Source organism: Lithobates pipiens, unplaced genomic scaffold (assembly GCF_037356315.1).
Source record: "Lithobates pipiens isolate NorthernLeopardFrog02 unplaced genomic scaffold, aLitPip1_a1.2 Scaffold_27, whole genome shotgun sequence".
In the NCBI taxonomy this organism is placed as follows: Eukaryota; Metazoa; Chordata; class Amphibia; order Anura; family Ranidae; genus Lithobates; species Lithobates pipiens.
The window spans coordinates 153,236,054-153,256,920 of NW_027507788.1; the positions used below are offsets into that span (position 1 = coordinate 153,236,054).

The 20,867-nt window shown below is 42.0% G+C and overlaps 1 protein-coding gene across 5 annotated transcripts in view; it reads left to right on the forward strand.

The window, feature by feature from the left end:
* PLCH2 (phospholipase C eta 2) overlaps positions 1–20,867 on the forward strand; it is a 998,026-nt gene that overhangs the window by 901,937 nt on the left and 75,222 nt on the right. For all 5 annotated transcript variants that reach the window (XM_077457673.1, XM_077457675.1, XM_077457674.1 and 2 more), the window contains 2 exons: positions 9,982–10,089; positions 12,253–12,377. In XM_077457673.1, the coding sequence (XP_077313799.1) occupies positions 9,982–10,089; positions 12,253–12,377 (233 nt within the window). The remainder of the gene's footprint in view (positions 1–9,981; positions 10,090–12,252; positions 12,378–20,867) is intronic.

A 20,867-nucleotide genomic window follows, 5' to 3' on the forward strand; every position in this document is an offset into this window, starting at 1 on the left:
CCACCAAGGCCAACAGCCCCTCCAATAAATCGGTCATCTCTGCGGCAGGTCCCACCGCGGCAGGGACAGTCCCGACTGTGGCTGGTCCGCTGCCATCGTCGGCATGGCAGGAGCCGCCAGTGCCCCTGCCCCATCTGTACCGCCCCCAACAAGTCCTGTAAAGCATTTGACAAGGCAAGATTAGTACTGGACTCACCAGGCTGACCAGGAACTCTTCCCACAGCCGTCCAGCTGCTCTCCCTCAGTGGCACCTGTGGCTCCTCTTCTTCTGACAGCTCGCCTTCTGATCTCTCCTCCTGTTCCCAGACAGGTGACGCAGAAGGAACTCCGGGGGCCTTGCAGCCTGACTCCTCGCTGGTGCTCCCTCCAAGGCAGATCGGCGGTGCAAACCGGACCTGCGGTCCCCTCTGCGGCCATCCGCCATGTCCACACCGCCAGCTCCCCTGGCCGAACGACCTTCCGGTGGGCCCCGCCCCTTCTCCGTCTCCTTGGCTCCTCTGCCCATTCTGTCTGTACCCGGTGTCCCTCCGGACGCTCTGCCATCTCGCCTGGTATCCCTGACCACTCTGCTGGGCCCTGCAATGAAAGCCCCCCTCATGTCATGCTCCTGTGTCCCAGGGGAGGAAACTGCTTCATGCAGGCCTGTGGCCACACCCCCGCAGCAGGCCAGCGGCACGTGCACTGCCCGGATGCCTGGGACTGCCGCTGTGCTCCTTTGGCTGGGGGCAATGAACTGTCCTCCCCTGGGCTCCTCACTACATGAGGTGGCCGAGATGCAGGCCCTGGAGAAAAACATGCGGGTTGTTGCCGCTCACCCGACCTTGCCACCATGTCCTCCACCGCCACGATGCCCCCCACCTGCTGCTGTAGCCACACCGACCCTATCTCCGCTGCCGCCCTCTTCAATTGTGCCAGCAGGCTCTGGATGTCCGTCATCGTGAAGTGGAGGAGCAGTTGAGCAAAACTGCCTCCTCCTTCAGCTTCTTCTCCGCGCTGCCCTTTAGCTCCACCCACTTCCTTTATGGAGCTCCACCCCCTCTTCGCACAACTGAAACTGTCCTGCCTTACCCCTCAGCTGCTCCACCTCCTCCTAGCTTAACCTCTTCCGAGCTTCCCTTAGCCACCCTGTCATGTCCGGCCCCTACTTTACATCCCTTCGGTCCTTCCATTCCAGGGCCTCTCTTGTCAGCAGTGTGCAGACACCGCTGTAATGCCTCGTTCTTAGGTAAGTATTTCAGAATAAGCTTGTATGCGATGCATAAGAGCTCATTATGCCTTTGTCTTGCAGGGTTTTTTTGGGGGGGTTTTTTTCACGAGGGTTTACAACCTCTTTAAACCCAAAACCAAAAATGTCACGTATTGCAGATTACCAATCATTAGATGTGATGGCTATATTGGTTTTCTTTTTCAATTTGTTCTTCATTTTTTTTTTTCTTTTTTTCACCCTGCGATCCAGCCAGTAACACACTTCTTGTTTTAGGGTGCCTCCACTCTGAATGGAGGAGCAGTGGGCTGCAGCATTGTCAGTGTGGGGAGAGGGTAGTGTAAAGCCTCGTAAACACGATCAGATTTTCTGACGGGAAATGTGTGATGACAGGCTGTTGGCGGAAAATCCAACCGTGTGTATGCTCCATCAGACAATTGGCGGAATTTTCGTGGACAAATAGCATGTTTTAAAATGTTCCGCGGACAAATGTCTATATTTTCCAAGCGTGTGTACACAAGTCCGTCAGACAAAAGTCCAAAGTACAAACACGCATGCTCGGAAGCATGGACGAGCTAGAAGCGGTCGATCTTGTAAACTAGCGCTCAAAATGGAGAATTAACATTTGTGACATGGCAAATTGCAAAATCTCAAAATGCAGCGCACATTCTCTTCTTCTTTAATGGGATAATAATGAAGCTGAATGTTGGTGATACTGATGGTGTTATTGCCAACGACTTTTCAAAGGCTTTTTTTTTCTAGTGATATGAAGAATAATATTATTATGCTTGTTGTTTTTTTTTTTTTTTTATTGGTGCAAGTTACGTACAACTACGTTGGTGTCCCTTGTAAATTTTACATTGTATTTTTTAAATGTAACTGCCTACTCCCAAACTGTCATTTGAAGTAAAACACATAGCCAAGTATTATTCTCCAAAAAATTTTTATTGTGCATTAAAAAAATAAAACAAATACAATTAGACATGCTATCTGCCAATAGAACTTAACCAAAAGGTGCTTTTTATGCATCCAAAAATATAGAAAATATACCAAATCAAATCATTATTGAACCAAAAAAATAATGTCAAAGCAATAACTCCAAGGCCAATAATAAATAACACGATATCTCCTCCGATTCCGCAACATGTCTGGTTGACGAACGGCCGTTCAGAAACGACCTGAAAATCGCAAAATGAAAAGCGCGAATCAACACTCACCAAACTTCTACTAACATGAAATTAGCAGAAGGAGCCCAAAGGGTAGCGCTAAAGAGCTGAAAAACCATGTAGTACATCACTACGTTTGTGATTGTTGGCCAGCAATTGTGTGAGGTGTGAATACAAGACAAGTTTGAGCCAACACCTTCAGACACGGTTTTGTAGGCCAACAATCCGATTGTGTGTACGAGGCTTTAGATGCACTATAAGATTTATGGCTATGAGTAACAAATCAAATCCAAACTCCAACTAACATTTTTTCAAGCAGTTAGAGCAGCAATTTTTCTTTTTCTTTTAGGGATAAAGGTTTTACATAAATTTATGAAAGCTGACTATTGTAAGCATTCTTGTCATTGTTAAATGGTTTGTTTTACCCTCTAGCTGCTTTCTTTTCTGGACAGTTTGGTATGTTAAAGGAAGTTTCAAAATAACAGCCTTACTGGCCAGATCTACAGGTTAAAATAAAGGAAATAAAGCATAAAATTGAAAAATAATGCAGCCACCACATGTAAAAACTGGTAAGCTGCAATATAATATTTTTTTTTGTTTTTGGGTTTAATACAGCTTTAAGTACTTACCATTTACAAAGTGAGTTCACACATTCTGCAGTAATGAATAGAGAGATTTATATGGTCACTAGGTGGTATCTGCTTCTTAGTAATTCCAATTTCTCAATGTCTTTTGATGCCATGCCAACACAGAGGAACCTCTGATTTTCCAGCTGCTGTTGAACTACAGTCTTCATCTTGCCCAGCTGGACCATCTACCAAGCTGTCTCATATGGTGCTTTAGAGCAAGTTCCTAATTCAGCAGCTGAACCAGCCCTATCGTAGCGTGCGTTTGATGCCAGACGCAAAGCTGTAAACCTCCAACAGGAGGGCACATCTGTGTCAGCCGCAGTAATCAGCCCACGAATATGAAAGTGGATCATTTCAATACCCGGCACATGAAACTCCGAGACATCTCAGTCTCTTGCCACGTCTTGGCATTAAAAACTTTGTGAGGGATATATATTTCTTCTCTTAGAACAGACATGTCTTGCGGATACTGTTCTGTTTCTATAGAAACAATCTTGATGAAAGGAGACAAAATAACCGACAGCAAGGAAGATATATGGGAAGGCACTCATAAACCCATGTGCTCCTGTAAGTCTTCTACGTGAAGATGCTGGAGCTGAGCTTTTTGGCGTTTGCCGGTAATGGATATAAACTATCACAGGGGTTTGCATCTGATCGCATAAAACCTGATTTTGTGTTACCCAAAGTAACCAATCAGATCCAACCATTTATCCTTAAATTTTCTGCGGGGTACTGCACATTTTTCTTTGCCTTATTAAAGTAAGAGCAGTTAGGCTTCATTAACACCTTAACAGCCAGAAGTACTTAAAAGCATTGATTTTGCAGTTTTATGTGTCAGATTGTTTTAATTTTTACCTATTTTTATATCTTTCTGCCTTTCATGCTGATCTCCTCGGGTTTCTGCAGGAGAGAAGAAAAGGCCCAATGCTTTAGGCTGAGCGAAAGTCAAAGTAGAAAAATTTACAAGCTTTCACTATGATTGGCTGATTTTGGTGACCATATTGTGTAGTGAAGGCAAAAAATAAAATCTAATTGCAGCGGCACTAGATGACTGACCGGGCTCGCAGGGCGGAGAGAGAGATGGGAAGATTCTTATTGTGTACAGTGCCTTGAAAAAGTATTCAAACGCCTTGAAATTTTCCACATTTTGTCGTGTTCCAACCAAAAACGTAAATATATTTTATTGGGATTTTAAGTTCTAGACCAACACAAATTGGCACATAATTGTTAAGTGGAAGGAAAACAATAAATGGTTTTCAATTTTTTACAAATAAATATGTGAAAAGTGTGGTGTGCATTTGTATTCAGCCCCCGAGTCAATACTTTGTAGAACCACCTTTCACTGCAATTACAGCTGCAAATCTTTTTAGGGGTGTTTCTACCAGCTTTGCACGTCTAGGGAGTGATATTTTTGCCCATTCTTTGCAAAATAGCTCAAGCTCTGTCAGATTGGACGGAGAGCGTTTGTAAACAGCAGTTTTTACGTCTTGCCACAGATTCTCAATTAGATTTAGGTCTGGACTTTGACTGGGCCATTCTAGCACATGAATATGCTTTGATCTAAACCATTCCATTATAGCTCTGGCTGTATGTTTAGGGTCGTTGTCCTGCTGGAAGGTGAACCTCTGCCCCAGTTTCAAGTCTTTTGTAAACTCACAAAGTTAAATTTTGGTCTCATCTGACCAGAATACCTTCTTTCACATGTTTGCTGTGTCCGCCACATGGCTTCTCACAACCTGCAAACAGGACTTCTTATGGCTTTCTTCTTGCCGCTCTTCCATAAAGGCCAGATTTGTGGAGTGCACAACTAATAGTTGTCCTGTAGGTGGACGGCCGTGTCTTGGTAGGTTTGCAGTTATGCCATATTCCAGAACTGCAATGATATCTCCAATGATGGATTGAACAGTGCTCCATGAGATGTTCAAAGTTTGGGATATTTTTTTTTATAACCTAATCCTGCTTTAAACTTCTCAACTTTATCCCTGATCGGTCTGGTGTGTCCCTTGGCCTTCATGATGCTGTTTGCTCACTAAGGGTCTCCAACAAACCCTTGAGAGCTTCACAGAACAGCTGTATTTATACCAGGATTAATTATACACAGGTGGCCTCTATTTACTAATTAGGTGACTTCTGAAGGCAACTGGTTCCACTAGATTTTAGTTAGGGGTATCGGAGTAAAGGGGGCTGAATACAAATGAGCGCCACACTTTTCAGATATTTGTTAGTAACACATTTTGAAAACAATGTATGGTTTTCCTTTCACTTCACAATTATGTGCCACTTTGTGTTGGTCTATCACATAAAATCTCAATAAAATACATTTACATTTTTGGTTGTAACATGACAAAATGTGGAAAATTTCAAGGGTTATGAATACTTTTTGAAGGCACTGTATATCTTCCCTTGTTTCTTTTTTTTTTTTCCTTTTCTCTTCTACTTTTTCCCCATATTTTTTCCTTCCCTGTTTAAGGTATTTGCCCATGTGGGCTACAGTTTTCACCAGCACTGTAAGGGCTCATGCACACACTGCATCTCAAAGAAGCTACAGGCTTTTGAGCTTTCATTTTTTTTTCTGCCTGGAAACTCCCCTCTGATAGCCAATGTGTCCATGCACACTATGGCTTTTTCGGGAGTTTACAGACATGCTCTTACAGGCAGAAAAAACCCCACCAAACTCATGTTTTTGAGAGGAGCTTTTGAGCAGAAGAGATGCCTGAGTGCCCAAAAATGCGCAAAAAAAAGCTCAAAGGAGCTCAAAAACGTGCCAAGAAAAAAAAAGAAAAAATTAGCTAAGGGGAAAAAAAAGCTAATCAAAAAAGCTTGCAGAAACTCAACAAAAACGCCCAACAGCGCACAAAAAAGCACAAGCTCAGGCAGAGAAATAAAAAGTCAAATGCTTGTAAAAGCAGCTTTATTGTTGAGCTGTAGTGTGCATGAGGGATTCAAGGGTGCAGACAGGGGTTCCCTTTATTGTTGAGCTGTAGTGTGCATGAGGGATTCAAGGGTGCATACAGGGGTTCCCTTTATTGTTGAGCTGTAGTGTGCATGAGGGATTCAGGGGTGCATACAGGGGTTCCCTTTATTGTTGAGCTGTAGTGTGCATGAGGGATTCAGGGGTGCATACAGGGGTTCCCTTTATTGTTGAGCTGTAGTGTGCATGAGGGATTCAGGGGTGCATACAGGGGTTCCCTTTATTGTTGAGCTGTAGTGTGCATGAGGGATTCAGGGGTGCATACAGGGGTTCCCTTTATTGTTCACCTTTTACCCCACTTTGCCATACCTTCCACCTTATCTCAGGTACATAACCAAAGGTTTGGTAATATGGTGATGACCCTAAATGTGTGTTATGGAAACATGTTGGAGACCTTATGTCATATCTGTTTGATAAAATACAGTACATAAGCATATATGACATGCTTTGTATTTTGTATGACTGTTTCAAAAACCATTAAACATGATTGGAAAGGAAATGGCAGTGGCACCCCAAAAATTGTTAATAGGTAAAGCTTGGGTAAATATGAGTTGATGTAGAAAAGATGAGTGTCTAATAAACATTTCTTTTCCACGCCAATTGATATTTGGCCAAGCTTTGTATATCAGAATCTTTTGGGGCCTCTCTGCCATTTGATGTTTTTTTTTTTTTTTACCCTGTCTACACAATGTTTTTTACTAATCTATAACCAATTCATTTGGACCAACCCAGGGCATCTGTGTGGACAACCATTGTTTCCCTAAAAAAAACTGCATTGAGACAGGTATTTTCCATACACACATAATCAAGTTGTGTGTACCACTTGCAGTGGTTGTTTACAACCTCAACGGCTGGAAGTCAATACACGGTTTCTTATGAACTTTTGATCTAATACACGCTTAACACATAACTTTGTGCATTGCCAGGCGACATCTTCATATTATAAGTAGTCTGATGTTTTTCTCTTGATCTCTCCTGATTTCACTGTGAGATTTATTTTTTTTTTTTTTTGGCAAGATAGTACTTTAGTTTACATAGATGGTGGTGATATCATCTTGAACCATTACACAGATGGGCTCCTGATCTTCTCTTCAGGATCCAGCTGCCTGGCATGTTACATTCTGATTTACAAACGTTTTACGATCTTCTTTTAAATTTAGCAACAGCAATGAAGTGCAACAGCCTACTGAAGGGGATTCACCCAATCTAAAGATTGTAACATGTGTGGACAGCATTTACTGGATCCCCTGTATTTTCCTCCTGTGGCAGCAGTAGGGAGAGGAGAAGAAGCCAGCTTTCAGCTGCCACAGGAAGAAAATACAGGGAATCTTTTCCAACAAATGGCGCCCCATTCTTATCCAGGGTTCGGCAAGGAACTGACTCATCTATCCATCAGCTGCCCATGATTGACAGGTTACCGAGTTCTGTCCTGAACCATTTCATTGGACTTGCAGTGGGGATCAGAAGTTTGGGCACCCCAGGTAAAAATGTGTATTAATGTGCATAACGAAGCTAAGGAAAGATGGAAAAATCTCCAAATGGCATCAAATTACAGATTAGACATTCTTATAATATGTCAAAAAAAGTTAGATTTTATTTCCATCATTTTACACTTTCAAAATTACAGAAAACAAAAAAAATGGCGTCTGCTATCTAACATTCCCCTCACCCCACACTGACTATTCTTTTGCCCAGAAGTGCCCTTGTGCTCCTTCATCCACAATACATAAATACTGCTTTAACAGACGATGGGGTGGAGTTACTAAAGTCAAACAGACTGTTCACTTTGCAGGTGTAATTTCTCCAAAGCTTTGTAAATGAGAAGAAACTTCACTTTGCAAAAAATACCCAACATGCAAGGAAAAAATAAAAAATCTAAACAGCATTTTTGCTTTCACGTGATTGGATGATAGAAGTCAGCAGAGCTCATTTACTGAACTGTGGAGCAACTACACTTGTAAAGTGCACTGTCTATTTGCCTATAGTAAATCCACTCCATTGAATTCTACCTGTGCCTGCACTAAACTGTTCTCATGCAATAAAATAAATTAAAATGTACTCTTTAACCGGTTCCTGACCGCCTCCTGTATAAATACGTCGGCAGAATGGCATGGCTGGGCACAGTAACGTACCCATACGTTACTTTGAATTTCCCGCCGGCGGCGCGCACGTGCGCCTGACGAGAGCTCCGTGGCCGCAGGTCCCGAGGACTCAATTGCGATGGGGATAACCGCGTTCATGTCAAGGAGCTCAAGAACGGAGAGATGCCGATGTTATTATTATTATAATACAGGATTTATATAGAGCCAACAGTTTACGCAGCGCTTTACAACATTGGGGTAGACAGTACAATGCAATACAATTCAAGACCAGGGGAATCAGAGGGCCCTGCTCGTTAGAGCTTACAATCTAGGAGGGAGGGTCAAGTTATACAAGAGGGTTATAGCTGTGGGGGATGAGCTAATGGAGACAATAGTGCAGTTAGATGGAGTAAACAGCATCTACTCGTTCTGCCTAGTGGCCGCACACTGATCGTCTGCTCTCTGTCATTGGGAGCAGCTATCAGTGTGATGTCACACACAGCCATGCCCCTAGGAACACTTAACCCCTACACTGCCACCTAATGGTTAACCCCTTCACTGCCAGTGACATTTTTACAGTAATCAATGCAATTTTATAGCATTGATCGCTGTATTAATGCCAATGGTCCCAAAAATGTGTCAAAATTGTCTGATGCGTCCGCCAAAATGTAGTAGTCACAATAAAAATTGCTGATCGCCGCCATTACTGGTAAAAAAAAAATTATAAAAAATGCCATAAAACTATCCCCTATTTTGTAGACACTCTAACTTTTGCTCAAACCAATCAATAAATGCTTATTGGGATTTTATTTATTTTTTTTACAAAAAATATGTAGAAAAATACGTATTGGCCTAAACTGGGGGAAAAAAATTTTAAATATATTTTTGGGGGATATTTATTCTAGCAAAAAGTAAAAAATAATGCGTTTTTTTTTCAAAATTGTTGCTCTTTTTTTGTTTATAATGCAAAAAATAAAAACCGCAGGGGTGATCAAATACCACCAAAAGAAAGCTCTATTTGTTGGAAAAAAGGATGGCAATTTTGTTTGGGAGCCACGTTGCATGACCGCACAACTGTCAGTTAAAGCGACACAGTGCCGAATTGCAAAAAACTATCCAGTCAGGAAGGGGGTAAATCCTTCCAGGGCTGAAGTGGTTAAAGAGGAGATTCACAGACAAAAATAAATAATAGTCAGAAGCTAAAAATCCTGTAGCTGCTGACTTTTAATAAAAGGGCACTTACTTGTCCAGCGCCTTCCTCGTTCTTCACTAGCTTTTGGGTTCCCAACACCAGCATCCTAACTGTGTGCAGCTGGCTATGCTGCTTCCACTTTACAGTCGGCTGCCCACTGCGCATGTGCAAAACACGCTACGCTTAGTAAATTGTCCCGCAGTCTTCTGGGTGCAGTGACAGGTCCCCGAAGAAAACGAGGTACCCACTCTCCCCCAAATACCCGAAATGCTAAATGTGGCAAGGGAGGAGGACTTAAAGCAGAACTTCCCCTTTTGGGTGGTGTTCCGCTTTAAGACAAAGTTTAATTTACAAAGGGGCATTGTCAGGAAGGTCGGGAAAAACTGAAGTCTTATTAGATAAAAAGATTTAACCTAAAGGTGAGTGGCCAGATGGAACCAACGCCCAGCAGATTTAGTAGGGGTAATCATCAGTAAATTAATTCTGAAGGATGCACATAGGCTTATTGTTCTTCAGCGGCTGTAATTGTGATGGCTGCCTTATACCCCTCCGAGCTCTTACTTTGTAATGAGATTCCAAGTACTTCCACAGAATGTAGCTTGAAGTGCATTCAGGACCTGATCCTTACCCTCCTCAATATAACTAGATAAAAATAAACTTTAATATAAGCTATGCAGTGACTTTATTATTGTGTCAGCATGTTTTGAAGTCATAAAGTCTTTTCTGTTTGTTTAACAGTTGCTTTAAATTACCAGTCAGAAGGAAGGATGCTGCAGCTAAACCGAGCCAAGTTCAACAGCAACGGGAACTGCGGTTATGTTCTGAAGCCAAAATGCATGTGTCATGGTGAGAAAATGATGATGGAGTGATGCTTAATACTGCGGACAGCACTGCAGAGGGTCTGCACCGTTGAGCTACTGGGGAAAATTCTTATATGAACACAAGTAAAAATAAAATTTACACACACACATGTATGGAATATAAGGGTGAACTGCACCATTGACAGAAATCATGAAGGCCCATGTAACCACCAAAAATAAGCAAAAAGAAAAAGGGGTTGCAGCACAAAGAGAGCTCTGCATATTGCTCACGCAGCGACTTTTCAGGAACTATTGCCCATTCCTAAGCTCGATCCCTAAAACATCGTTACTTAGGATATATCTACATGTGAGCAATTAATAGAGCTATCTTTTGTGCTGCAACCCTGCTCATTCTTCTTATAGATATTAATAATATTCTTAATATTTGTGTATCCTGTATATAGAAGATGCTGATCCAAATGTCAGCACAGAGAAAGATACATGCATGCATTCCAACTTTCTGAAATGAGAGGGAGGGATGCCATATAGTAAAAAAAATATATAGGCTAAAGACCTGCCTCAGGCCATGAAGAATTTGCAAAAAATATATAAATAAGTGGTTAAATCAACCAGTGATTTTTACATTCAAGCTTCTGTTCAATGGCAAGGGCAGTGAGTAAAAGTCCTTCCATATAGTGGCTTAAAGTGTATCCAAACTTTTTTTTTTCTTTGCTATGACCATTGTTACTGGGTCAGAAAGCGAGGAGAAATAAAATATTTTACAAGAGCAGGTGGTGAGAGAAAATGTTCCAGTGGTGAGACTTGACAGCTATCTAAGGAGAAATTAGCTCTTGCTTTGGGTGGGTCTCCATTCTCCTTTTCTTGCATCTCCTGGACACAAACAGGTCTATTTATAAAATATTTGTTGTAGAAATGTCACTCACGTAGACTGGACAAATTTTCCCAGTATTTCCTATAATAGATTTATTCCCATGATCGTTGGCTCCATCTAGTGGCCAAAATGTGACTAAACTGCCCCCCTTCAGATAGGAACACATCATGATCTAAACAGCCCGAAACTGTAATGATGGAATAACTTTTAATGGATTTTTGTATGCCGTTTATTTTAATAAATGTTTGTGCAGCAATCCTTTGAACTTAGATATCCCAAAGTAAGAGGAAATTTCCCCAATTGGGACACAAGCGACAAAAAGAATCAGAATATCGGATTGTTCTGCATTCCATGCTGGCGTACCCTTTCACGCCTATATGCTTGTTGTAATGTGCTCTTATGAGCACCCACACACGTTTATGAAGAATTTAGACTCGCAGGGGTTGATTTACCAAAGGGACATCTGCTGTTCATCTTACAAATGTTTTATTCATTTAGCTAAGTGAATGTTGTTAATTAATTTGAGTTCATGTTGAATTCCCAGTCATATGGTAGCAAATTATCTGTTTGTTTTTTTCATCTACCTGGAACATGATTATGACCAAGGCCTATGTAGGAGGCTGAAACGCGTCAATCTTTAGGAATTGTTTCCTTTTTATGGTTCAGTGGATTAAATATATCAATATATATATATATATATATATATATATAATATACAAAAAAAATTATATATATATATATATATATATATATATATATATATATATATATATATATTTTATGCCAAGACGTCTCAGTGCCAAACTTTTACTCTCTCTACCTGGAGCATGATTGATTATCCAACGTGAACAAATTTTTTTTCCTTTTATTTACTATCATTCACACTGCAAAAGGAATGACACTGCAGCTTCTATTCCTTTAGTAATTCAACCCCACATTTATTCATGGGCTATGCAAAGTGTACAATGATTTTTAAGAACAGATGATATCGGTAGTGATGCAGATGATTAGAAAATAACTTCAATGGCCCATCCTAACAGACATTAAGAAGCAAAATGTTTAAAAATGCTCTGAGCTGCATCACACAATAACATATTGAATTCATTATCTACTTGAAATGTGTTTTATGAGGTTTAAAGAATGCATGTACCCCCAGGAAAATCCATAAATGTGCATAGGAATAATGGAAGCTCCTGTGTATTTTGGACCCATCTTAAAGCCAGCCATCCGGAATTAACAAAATTCCATCTGTACATAGTTATGATAAATATTATTATAATTATACATACAACTAAACTGTCACTTTTCAAATTTTAGGTGCCTTTAACCCAAATTCAGAAGACCCCTTACCAGGCCAGCTTAAGAAGCAGCTTGTTCTCCGAATAATTAGTGGCCAACAACTTCCAAAACCAAAGGATTCCATGTTGGGAGACCGGGGAGAGGTAAGAAAAGTCTGACATCATTATTTCCAGCTCTAGTATAAAGATGCGGGTAGTTTTTTATTCAGGGCAAGGATCTTTCAGGTATGTGGGTACTCAATACTTTTTTTGCATAGTACACAGTTAAGTATTTTAGATCAAGGTAAATCTGACAGAATATAATCCCTCCCTACTCTATCCAAAACAAAAATTGGCTTTAGATGCAGTATAAAGAGGCATTAAACCCAAAAGCAAACATTTATTATATCGCAACTTACCAGATGTAATGGCTGCATTCGTTTTCTTTTTTAGGTTTAGGTCTATTTTCTATTTTCATCTGGTGATCTGACCAGTAAGTTTGTTTTTTTCAAAAGATCAAGCTCTTACAGATGTATCAGTTACAGGGATGAGGCAAACCATTCAGCACTGACAGGGGCGCTTACAATGATTAGTTTTATTTATGTAAAACCTTTATCTTAAAAGGAAAACAACTGTTTGCTGTGACTGCTTATAAAGTGTGCGCTTGAGTTTGGCTTCAATTTGTTAGTACAACTAAGACTCCCCTCACACCTGACTGACAATGCTGCTGTCCAGAGGTGCCCCCCTGCTCCTTCATCCATAGTGTACGCATTCTAATACAGGCAATGTGTTACTAAACTCCGCAAAAGAGGAAATGAATGCAGCCATCACATCTAAGAATCTGTGAGCTGCAATATATTATATATTTTAGTTTTGTGTTTAGTACCACTTTAAGGGTAAGGTTCATTTTATATAAGCAGTGGTGGCACATGCATTTTAGGGCGCATGAGCACCACCCCCCCCCCCCAACACCTCCACTTCCCTCCCTATCCAAGCATCCGGCCCCTTTCAGGACACTGGACACATAAATTGCTATGCCGGGGATAGGCGGGGGGGTGTGTATTTTGAAGCACGTGATTAGAGCCAGAGGCTCTAATAGGCTTCAAAATAGGGTGGGCTTGGGGAGCAGAGCACTGCGTCCTGATCCCACCCTGTTGCGTGACGATAGCGAATAGATTTTCGCTATGGTTACACTACAGTTCCTCCCCGCCAATCAGGAGGCAGACCTGTTTCCCAATTGGCCAAAGCGCCAGGCGATTCTATTGGATGCCTAGCGCTTTGGCGGAAGAGGAGACACACAAGGGAGGAAGCCTGAGGAGCAGACACCGGAGCCGCCACTGCCCGCACTGGAGGAGAGGAGGAGGATAGACCCGCCACTGCAGGAGAGGAGGAGGACAGCTGGATGGTCAGTGACATGGGTGGTTGGGTGGGTGGTCCGGCAGGTGCCGTTGTGGTCAGTGCTGCGGGGGTGGTCCGGCGGATACCGCTGGTGGTCATTGCCACGCCGCCCCCAGCAGCGGGGGTGGGTTGGTGCATGTTTGCCGCCCCCCTAAGAGAGAACCCACCAGCTGCCACTGCATATAAGAGTATTTATTTACTATTTTTAACACTGAAAACCTTAGATGAAAGTTTAATAGCCCTAGGTTTTCAGTCATGAAATCCAATGTACTAGAAGATCATTGTAGCAATTTCTTTACATTTCCTAAAGGCTTTATAAAAGCAACTGAGAACAGAAATATATTCTCTGATTGTCGTATTTTTAAACCTTGTCCAAGTGAAGTGCTGCTAGCTGAGTTTGTTTGCAAATCTGACAATTCCATCCCTGTAATATTCACACCAAAGCGGCACTGACCATACTTCAATAGTGGTGGAACTGCAGCAACTCTGGTTCATTGAATGCAGGGTTCAGTGCTAGGACAAGGTCATCTAGTGTTCAGGGTGAACATGCTAAACTGCCCCCCCCCCCAAGATGAATGAGCATTATGTGTCAGCAAACATCCCCCCAACAAAAAAACTGAGCACTAGTCTGCAAGCATAAGTTCTCCCTCCCAGAACACATCTTTGCCGCCCAGCAAAAATTCTCTACCACTAAAATGTACCCTCTAAGTGAACATCTTCTCCACCCACTCCAACCCCGCCCCCCCAATCATCCCTATTAGCACAAATCCCCCCCCCCCACCATATCACCACTTATAGAACACTCCCCCCCCAGCACCAATCCTCTTCTCCCCCCCAACACAGATCCCCCAAAATCACCTGTTCTAAGATGCACACAAATTTCCCCCTCCTAGAATAATTCTTTCTGCTCCCCCCCCCAATTCCCCCTTCTAACGCAAAACCTCTCCAATATCCTCATGGTGCCCCTCCCACCTCACATGATACCACAGTGCCTAGGGCAGCCGTCCCTCCTGCCCACCCCTTGTCCTGGCACTGGTAGTGTTAATTATGCTGCAACCTTATATAGTTGAGAAATGAATGCTTGTGTGTATCATAAATTCTGTTCAATGCAGGATGAAAGCTACTGCCATATATTTTAGAATGAATTTGTATGTAAACACCAACAATCAGCTGTTCTTCTTTGTTTCCTGATGATCTGGAAAATATACCAATGAAAGTGTTTTGTGATATGTGTCCGATCAGTGCTTAAAACTCCCTTTGGTCCTGCCAGAAATCCTGTGAGCCCATATCTTCCTATGCTGTGTGCTTTTGCTGCACTGAAATCACAAGCCGTTTTATCAATCGTGCCTAGCTGACCTCTGTGAACTATAGAACACTGACCCCCTCCCCTACATTGTTATGAAGGTAGAGAGGGGAAGGTGTACTGTAGTCTTAAAGGAGAAGTATAGCCAAAGCCATTGTGTCTATACTTCTCCTGGGGATCACAGGAGTGCAGTTTGTTCTGCACCCCTATGATCCATTTTCAGCCGTCACTGATGTCACTCAGCCAGTCCAGGCTTGGGAAAGATCCCAACTTTAAAGTCGGGTTCCACCCAGAAGCCAGGACCAGCAGTTGGCTCAGCCCCTCAGTGTGCCGCTGGGAGCCTGAGCCAGCCACTCCCACCCCCTCCACAGCCCAGCACTCTAGTGAGTGCTGGAGGAAGAGCAGAGAGCTGGTACCTCAGTCATTGCTCTCTGCTCAGAGCAGAGGGGAGAAGTGGTGTTTGATCGCTTAGGTTTCAGTGCAGAGCCAGTGGGGGGACAGCTGCAGCATCGGTTCAATGCTGCATCCATCTAAGTGAGTAAAAATCATTATTTTGTTCAAAAGCCATACTTCTTTTAATCGTGAGTGAGTTGTCTAGGGTGGCAATGCTGCTCCTGTATATAGATATAGTACAATTGAGTGTGTTTCCACTCTAGGACAGGAAGTGTGTTAGTGGCAGGATCACCAGGTGTAAGGCCTGATTCATATCTTTGCATTTTTAATGCTTTTTGCATTTTGCAGATTTGCACTACAGAACATGTTCTATAGGAAACCACGATAAAGGGACTGTAGTGAAAATCTGCAAAATGCAAAAAGCACTAAAAATGCATAGGTGTGAATCCAGCCTAAAAAGCGTGAACAGCTAATGTAGCCACCACATCTAGGCTTGGTTCACACTAATGCAATGCGATTTTGCCACAATTTTCAGTGTAATTATGTAGTGTGAGTTTGATGGGACTTTCATATTCTGTGGGATCAATTCACACTGGAAAGTGCACCAAAATAGCACAAGAACCTTTTCCAAAATGAGTTGCATGGATGAGAACAGGCACCATTGAATATGATGTATTATCCCTTGTCATGCGGTTCTGTGTAACTCAAGTCATAACAGAAATCACACTAATGTGAACCAGCGCTGAAGGTAAACTGCAATATGCTGCACTACGGTTGTTCTTGGGTTTAGATGCACTTTAAAAAGATCTGGATTGCCACCTGCTGGATGTTTAGTGACACTGCTGTGCTCTGCTTTAATAAGGAATAAATGATAACTACAGGTACGTGCAATACCTGTGCTATTTCATGTACCAGTCTTTTGGATTCTAGTTTAACCACATTCACCAAGGAGCTATTAGGTGTCAAAGTTTGCTTTGACCAATTCAATTAGATCACTTATTTGGTTAGCTTAGGAAGTTAGGCTGACTAATTTAAAAAACAAAAAACAAAAAAAAAAAAAAAAAAACCTCCGACCACTAAAAATAAAATAATCCAACAAAAATACAAAAAGTAGAGTGAAAAAAAACCCTGCAGCAGTAAATGGATGATGTTGCTTCATTTTGGTGCCCAGTTATAATTTAAAATTACGGTATCATGTTCCGCCAACCTGCTTAGAGCTTCTGTATGCAATCCAGGAGCTGCCACTGCATTGTACATTCATGGGGCCAACAAGCTGTCAGAGATTGCCTTTATGTTCATAATGCTCTGGGAACACCATGATGAGTATTTTTTGAAAATGCAGTGCAATTTTCCAATTCTGACCTGCTTCTGATCATGCCTGCTACGGCATTCATGGCTCCTTTTATTCGCCATTGAGCTTCTTCACATTTACTTCTAGCCTTCCACTGTCCATACATGGATACACTGGTCAAGTTATTTGTGCCTCCGGTTTTAGTTTTAAGCAGGCGTCTTCAGTACAAGGGCCACACTGCATATTTTACAAATATCAACAGGCCAAAAAAATAAAGTTTTATAAATGACTGGCTCAAATTTAAATAACTGACAAAGGGTTGTTTGTAATAAAAATGAGATGGTTTAGAACAGAAAAGAACTTTGGTAAAACAAAGCAACAGAATTCCAAATAAACTTGAGCCCTTCTGAGTCCCCATCAGTGCCCCTTTATATCAGATTCCCACCTTACATGAGAGTCCCTGTCTGAGTCTCCTCTTACATCGGGGGTTCAGATAAAATCTTGCAACAGGCCAAAGATTCAGTCCATGGGCCGTAGTTTGGAGACCTCTGGTTTTGAGGAACGACAGTGATCAGCAAATAAGTCTTCTCCCATGATCGATCGGTCAAGAGGAGTCTGCAGGTAGAGCATACAATGCATTACAATTTTTCCTGATCCAGTCGATTGCAATGACCGAGATCTTCCCTTGTCTATAAGAAGTATTGTAATTTGTAACCTCAGTACCATTAAATGTAACTGTTGCCTGCTCATAGTAGTGAAATGGTTAAAGTGGTTGCAAAACTCCCACATATACCCAATTAAGTGACTGGCCCCAGGTGATACACAGAGATGAAACAATTCCTCCTACATAAGTTGTAACGGTTTATCTACAGCTGTCTTACCTCTACATCCATTCAAAGTGCAGAATTTACATAGGATCTCTCTGAAGATACATCAGTGGGGATAGCTCTAAGAGCTGAATGGAAGGAAGGGACACTCCTCCCTTCACACAGCACATAGTAGCAGAGCTAAGGCTATCAATCAGATGAGATCCCTCCCCCGTCACCTTTTTTCTCTTGGTGTCGGAAAAACTTGTCAGACTTGACTCATACTGATAGCAGAGGACAGAAATGACACTTTGTGCTCTTAATTAAGATAAGTACACACTATAGAAGGAAAAAATGGTGTCGCCTTACAAAAAAATATATAAAGAAGGTACCATCATCCCATGTAGATTTCAGTAGAAAAAAATGAGGAGCTCAAAAGAGGGCATCTATGAGCAACCAAGGGGGGGAGAGGGGGGACTATTACGGTACCAAAGGAATAGAGTAATTTGGAAAAAGTATTTTTTTTAAAAACACATTTATTCAAAATATTAATTGACAATGACATCACAGAAAAATAAAACAATTCCAAGAGACAAACATACATCTCAAAAAAGTACTACATAAACATTACAAAGATATATTACAGTAAAGTGTAATGCCCTTTCAGAAGAGGCAAGGGTCATTGGATACAGGGTTTTTTGACGTTTTCCTCGACTAGTTTTGCGACAGAGCGTCGCTTTCTCAAGAGGCGTCACCCGTACAATCTGATAAGATATAATAATGATTTATTAAAGAGACATTTTAATATACAAGGAGCAAAAATAAAATAACAATGTCATTATACAGCAAGGTTTATAAAATCCAATGACTCACCCACATAAAAAGACAGATCCAAAAAGAGGCAGAGGGGGCAATTAGTGAGGTGCCCTGAACCAAAGGACAGGGACACCCTCCCGGGGACGGACAAGGGGGTAAAAAAGCAGTAGCAGCAAAGGCCACTATAGAAGGATATGCTTTGTTCATATTTCATGTCTGAGGTTTGCAACCACTTTAATATAGCCACAATTTGCATAAAACACAACTCAAGCAAACCGCTAAATAAACATATTGCAATTGCATATATGCATATGTGAAATGTTTTACTTGCCAAAGGGTGTGTATTCTGCGCAGCCAATAAATGTAGAGGCACCTGCCAGACAGTAAGCAAGGTCCTTTAACTTCAGTACAGCAGTGTTACACCATGGTCAGGAACACATCCTGGGTTGCTGATTTAACAGTGGGGGGCGGGGTGGGGCAGCAACACAGTGGAGTCATCAACTCTACTTTCTCCTGTGGTCTGTACGTTCACTCTCAGCACATGCACACTGCCATAGAGCTTGATTGGCCAACCATCTTGGTCTGAGCTCTGCTGTGCTGCAAATTAGAGGAAGCCAATATAAACACCAATTTAGGTAGTTGCATTATCTGCATTTAAAAACGCATTGGGATGATTTTATAATGAATACACAGCCACATTATCATTTTTTTATTTTTATTTTTTTTTAAGAGTTAAGCGTTCAATCTCTTGATATCCTTAATGATATCTTACTGACAGGAGAGTTGTATGACATTATTTGCAATTGATTGTTCTGTGTGCCTAGCAGTTATGGAAGTGTCACACAAGGGACAGTACAGGACACCAGTAAAAGGACAATGCGATGTGTCTGGTGATTGAACACGGACTCCTCGATTCGCACTCAGCCTTGGCAATCATTTTGAAAAAGGGTTGACATTTTCTTTATTAATAAAGTGTTGCATCTGCGAAGGTTTGACACTTGCTGCTGAGGACATTTGTAGTTGATTCAAGCTCGGTATAGCTGTATTGACTTTCCATATGTCATTGTCTGTTTTTGTTGGTGAACTTTCAGGTGTTTGTCACTGGAAAGACAATTCATTTAAAGTGCCTCCGTTACCTGCTTCCGTTAGAGACAAACCATATCTGAGCTGTATAATGTTCAGGAGATTGCCTCCAGGGATGTAGCTGAGCTACTTCTATGTGAAGCGGGGCCCCACAGCATTGTACTAGTGAGAACTTCTGTCATATATGCAATGACCTTACATGATATAAGAGAATTTTTTGAAATCCATAAGGTCTCCTTTACGTGGATAGCCAAGGTGGGGTAGAAACGGTCAGCTAGGCTGTGGTTTTATGGCCTCCCAACTGTTGGGCCATAAGTTATCAAGGCCAGTGGCCATGTTGGTACACATTGCCGTTGTGGTGGTGTAGTGATAATTATACTGCCTGCCGCATTTGACAGGTAGAACCACCACCATACATGACCCATTCAAGTGCATGGAACCATGCTGCAACAGCGTGTAATGCACAAAGTTCTGTCATGGTGCTGTAGGCTTTCAATGTTTAACAGGGGCAATGAGGAGATGACATTATTTACCTGAGGTGCTGACCTGAGGAAGGAGACCATGCCTCCAAAACAAGTTGTCATGGCAAATGTGTGATGTCCTCACTCTCTTCCCCTCTGTATACTGCTTGTGTGGGTTTGTGTGTCCTCGGAGAGCAGCACTGGTTGGACCGGGCGCATGCACATTTGGATCTGCATGTCGAGCATGGTAGTGGATAGCCTTGGATGTTCTGCCAGGAACCTGGGCAACTAGGTTGAACATCCGTGGCTCCCTCTTCCCCTGTCGGGCTCTTGAGGTGGTTTCAGGAGTACGGCCACAGTGGAATTCTTATGCTGTATCTATCTTCACACAACGTAAGTTTGACCATTGTGGTGTTTTTAACTTTATTATATTAAAGCCGAGTTACACTAGAACGGCTTTGCGCTCTCTTCTTTTGTGTTTTGTCTAGATGTGTTCCTGCCACCCAGATGATCCCTTTGTGTTCCCTTTGACTTGTCTAATAATCACCAATAGCCAGCTGGAGGGCTAAACTAAACTATTGATCAGCGCACCTGCTAATGTTTTCTTTTGTATGTATTCTTTTACATATTTCCTCTGAAATGCCTATGAAAACCAACACTTCCACATGTCTAAATGAGCCCTTAGACAAAGACGCATCATTGGCATAACTCTTCCAATCCAATACTGGTTCTATCCAAGCTTTTGCACTCTACCAAAAGAAAGTTTGCATCAACACGTTACCTTCTCCTGCTAGGGGTCTGTTCTAATCTTGTGTTTACTTGCCAAATTCACTCCCTATTCCACAGCTCCTCCAACCATGACCTGATTCCTACATCTTCTACATTCATATGCCTCACAGATCACCTGATCAATTTCCTCCAACCGTTAAATGTTAAATCGGAACTCCAGGCACAGAAACTTCCATTCAAAAAATTCTTCTGTAGCTACAAAGGGCAGAGGAGAACTGGGCAAGGCTGACAACACTGCATTAGATTTCAGTGTACTGTTGTCAGCCCATAAAAAGGAGTTAGGATTGCACTGGATTTTTGGCTGGATCAGTGGAT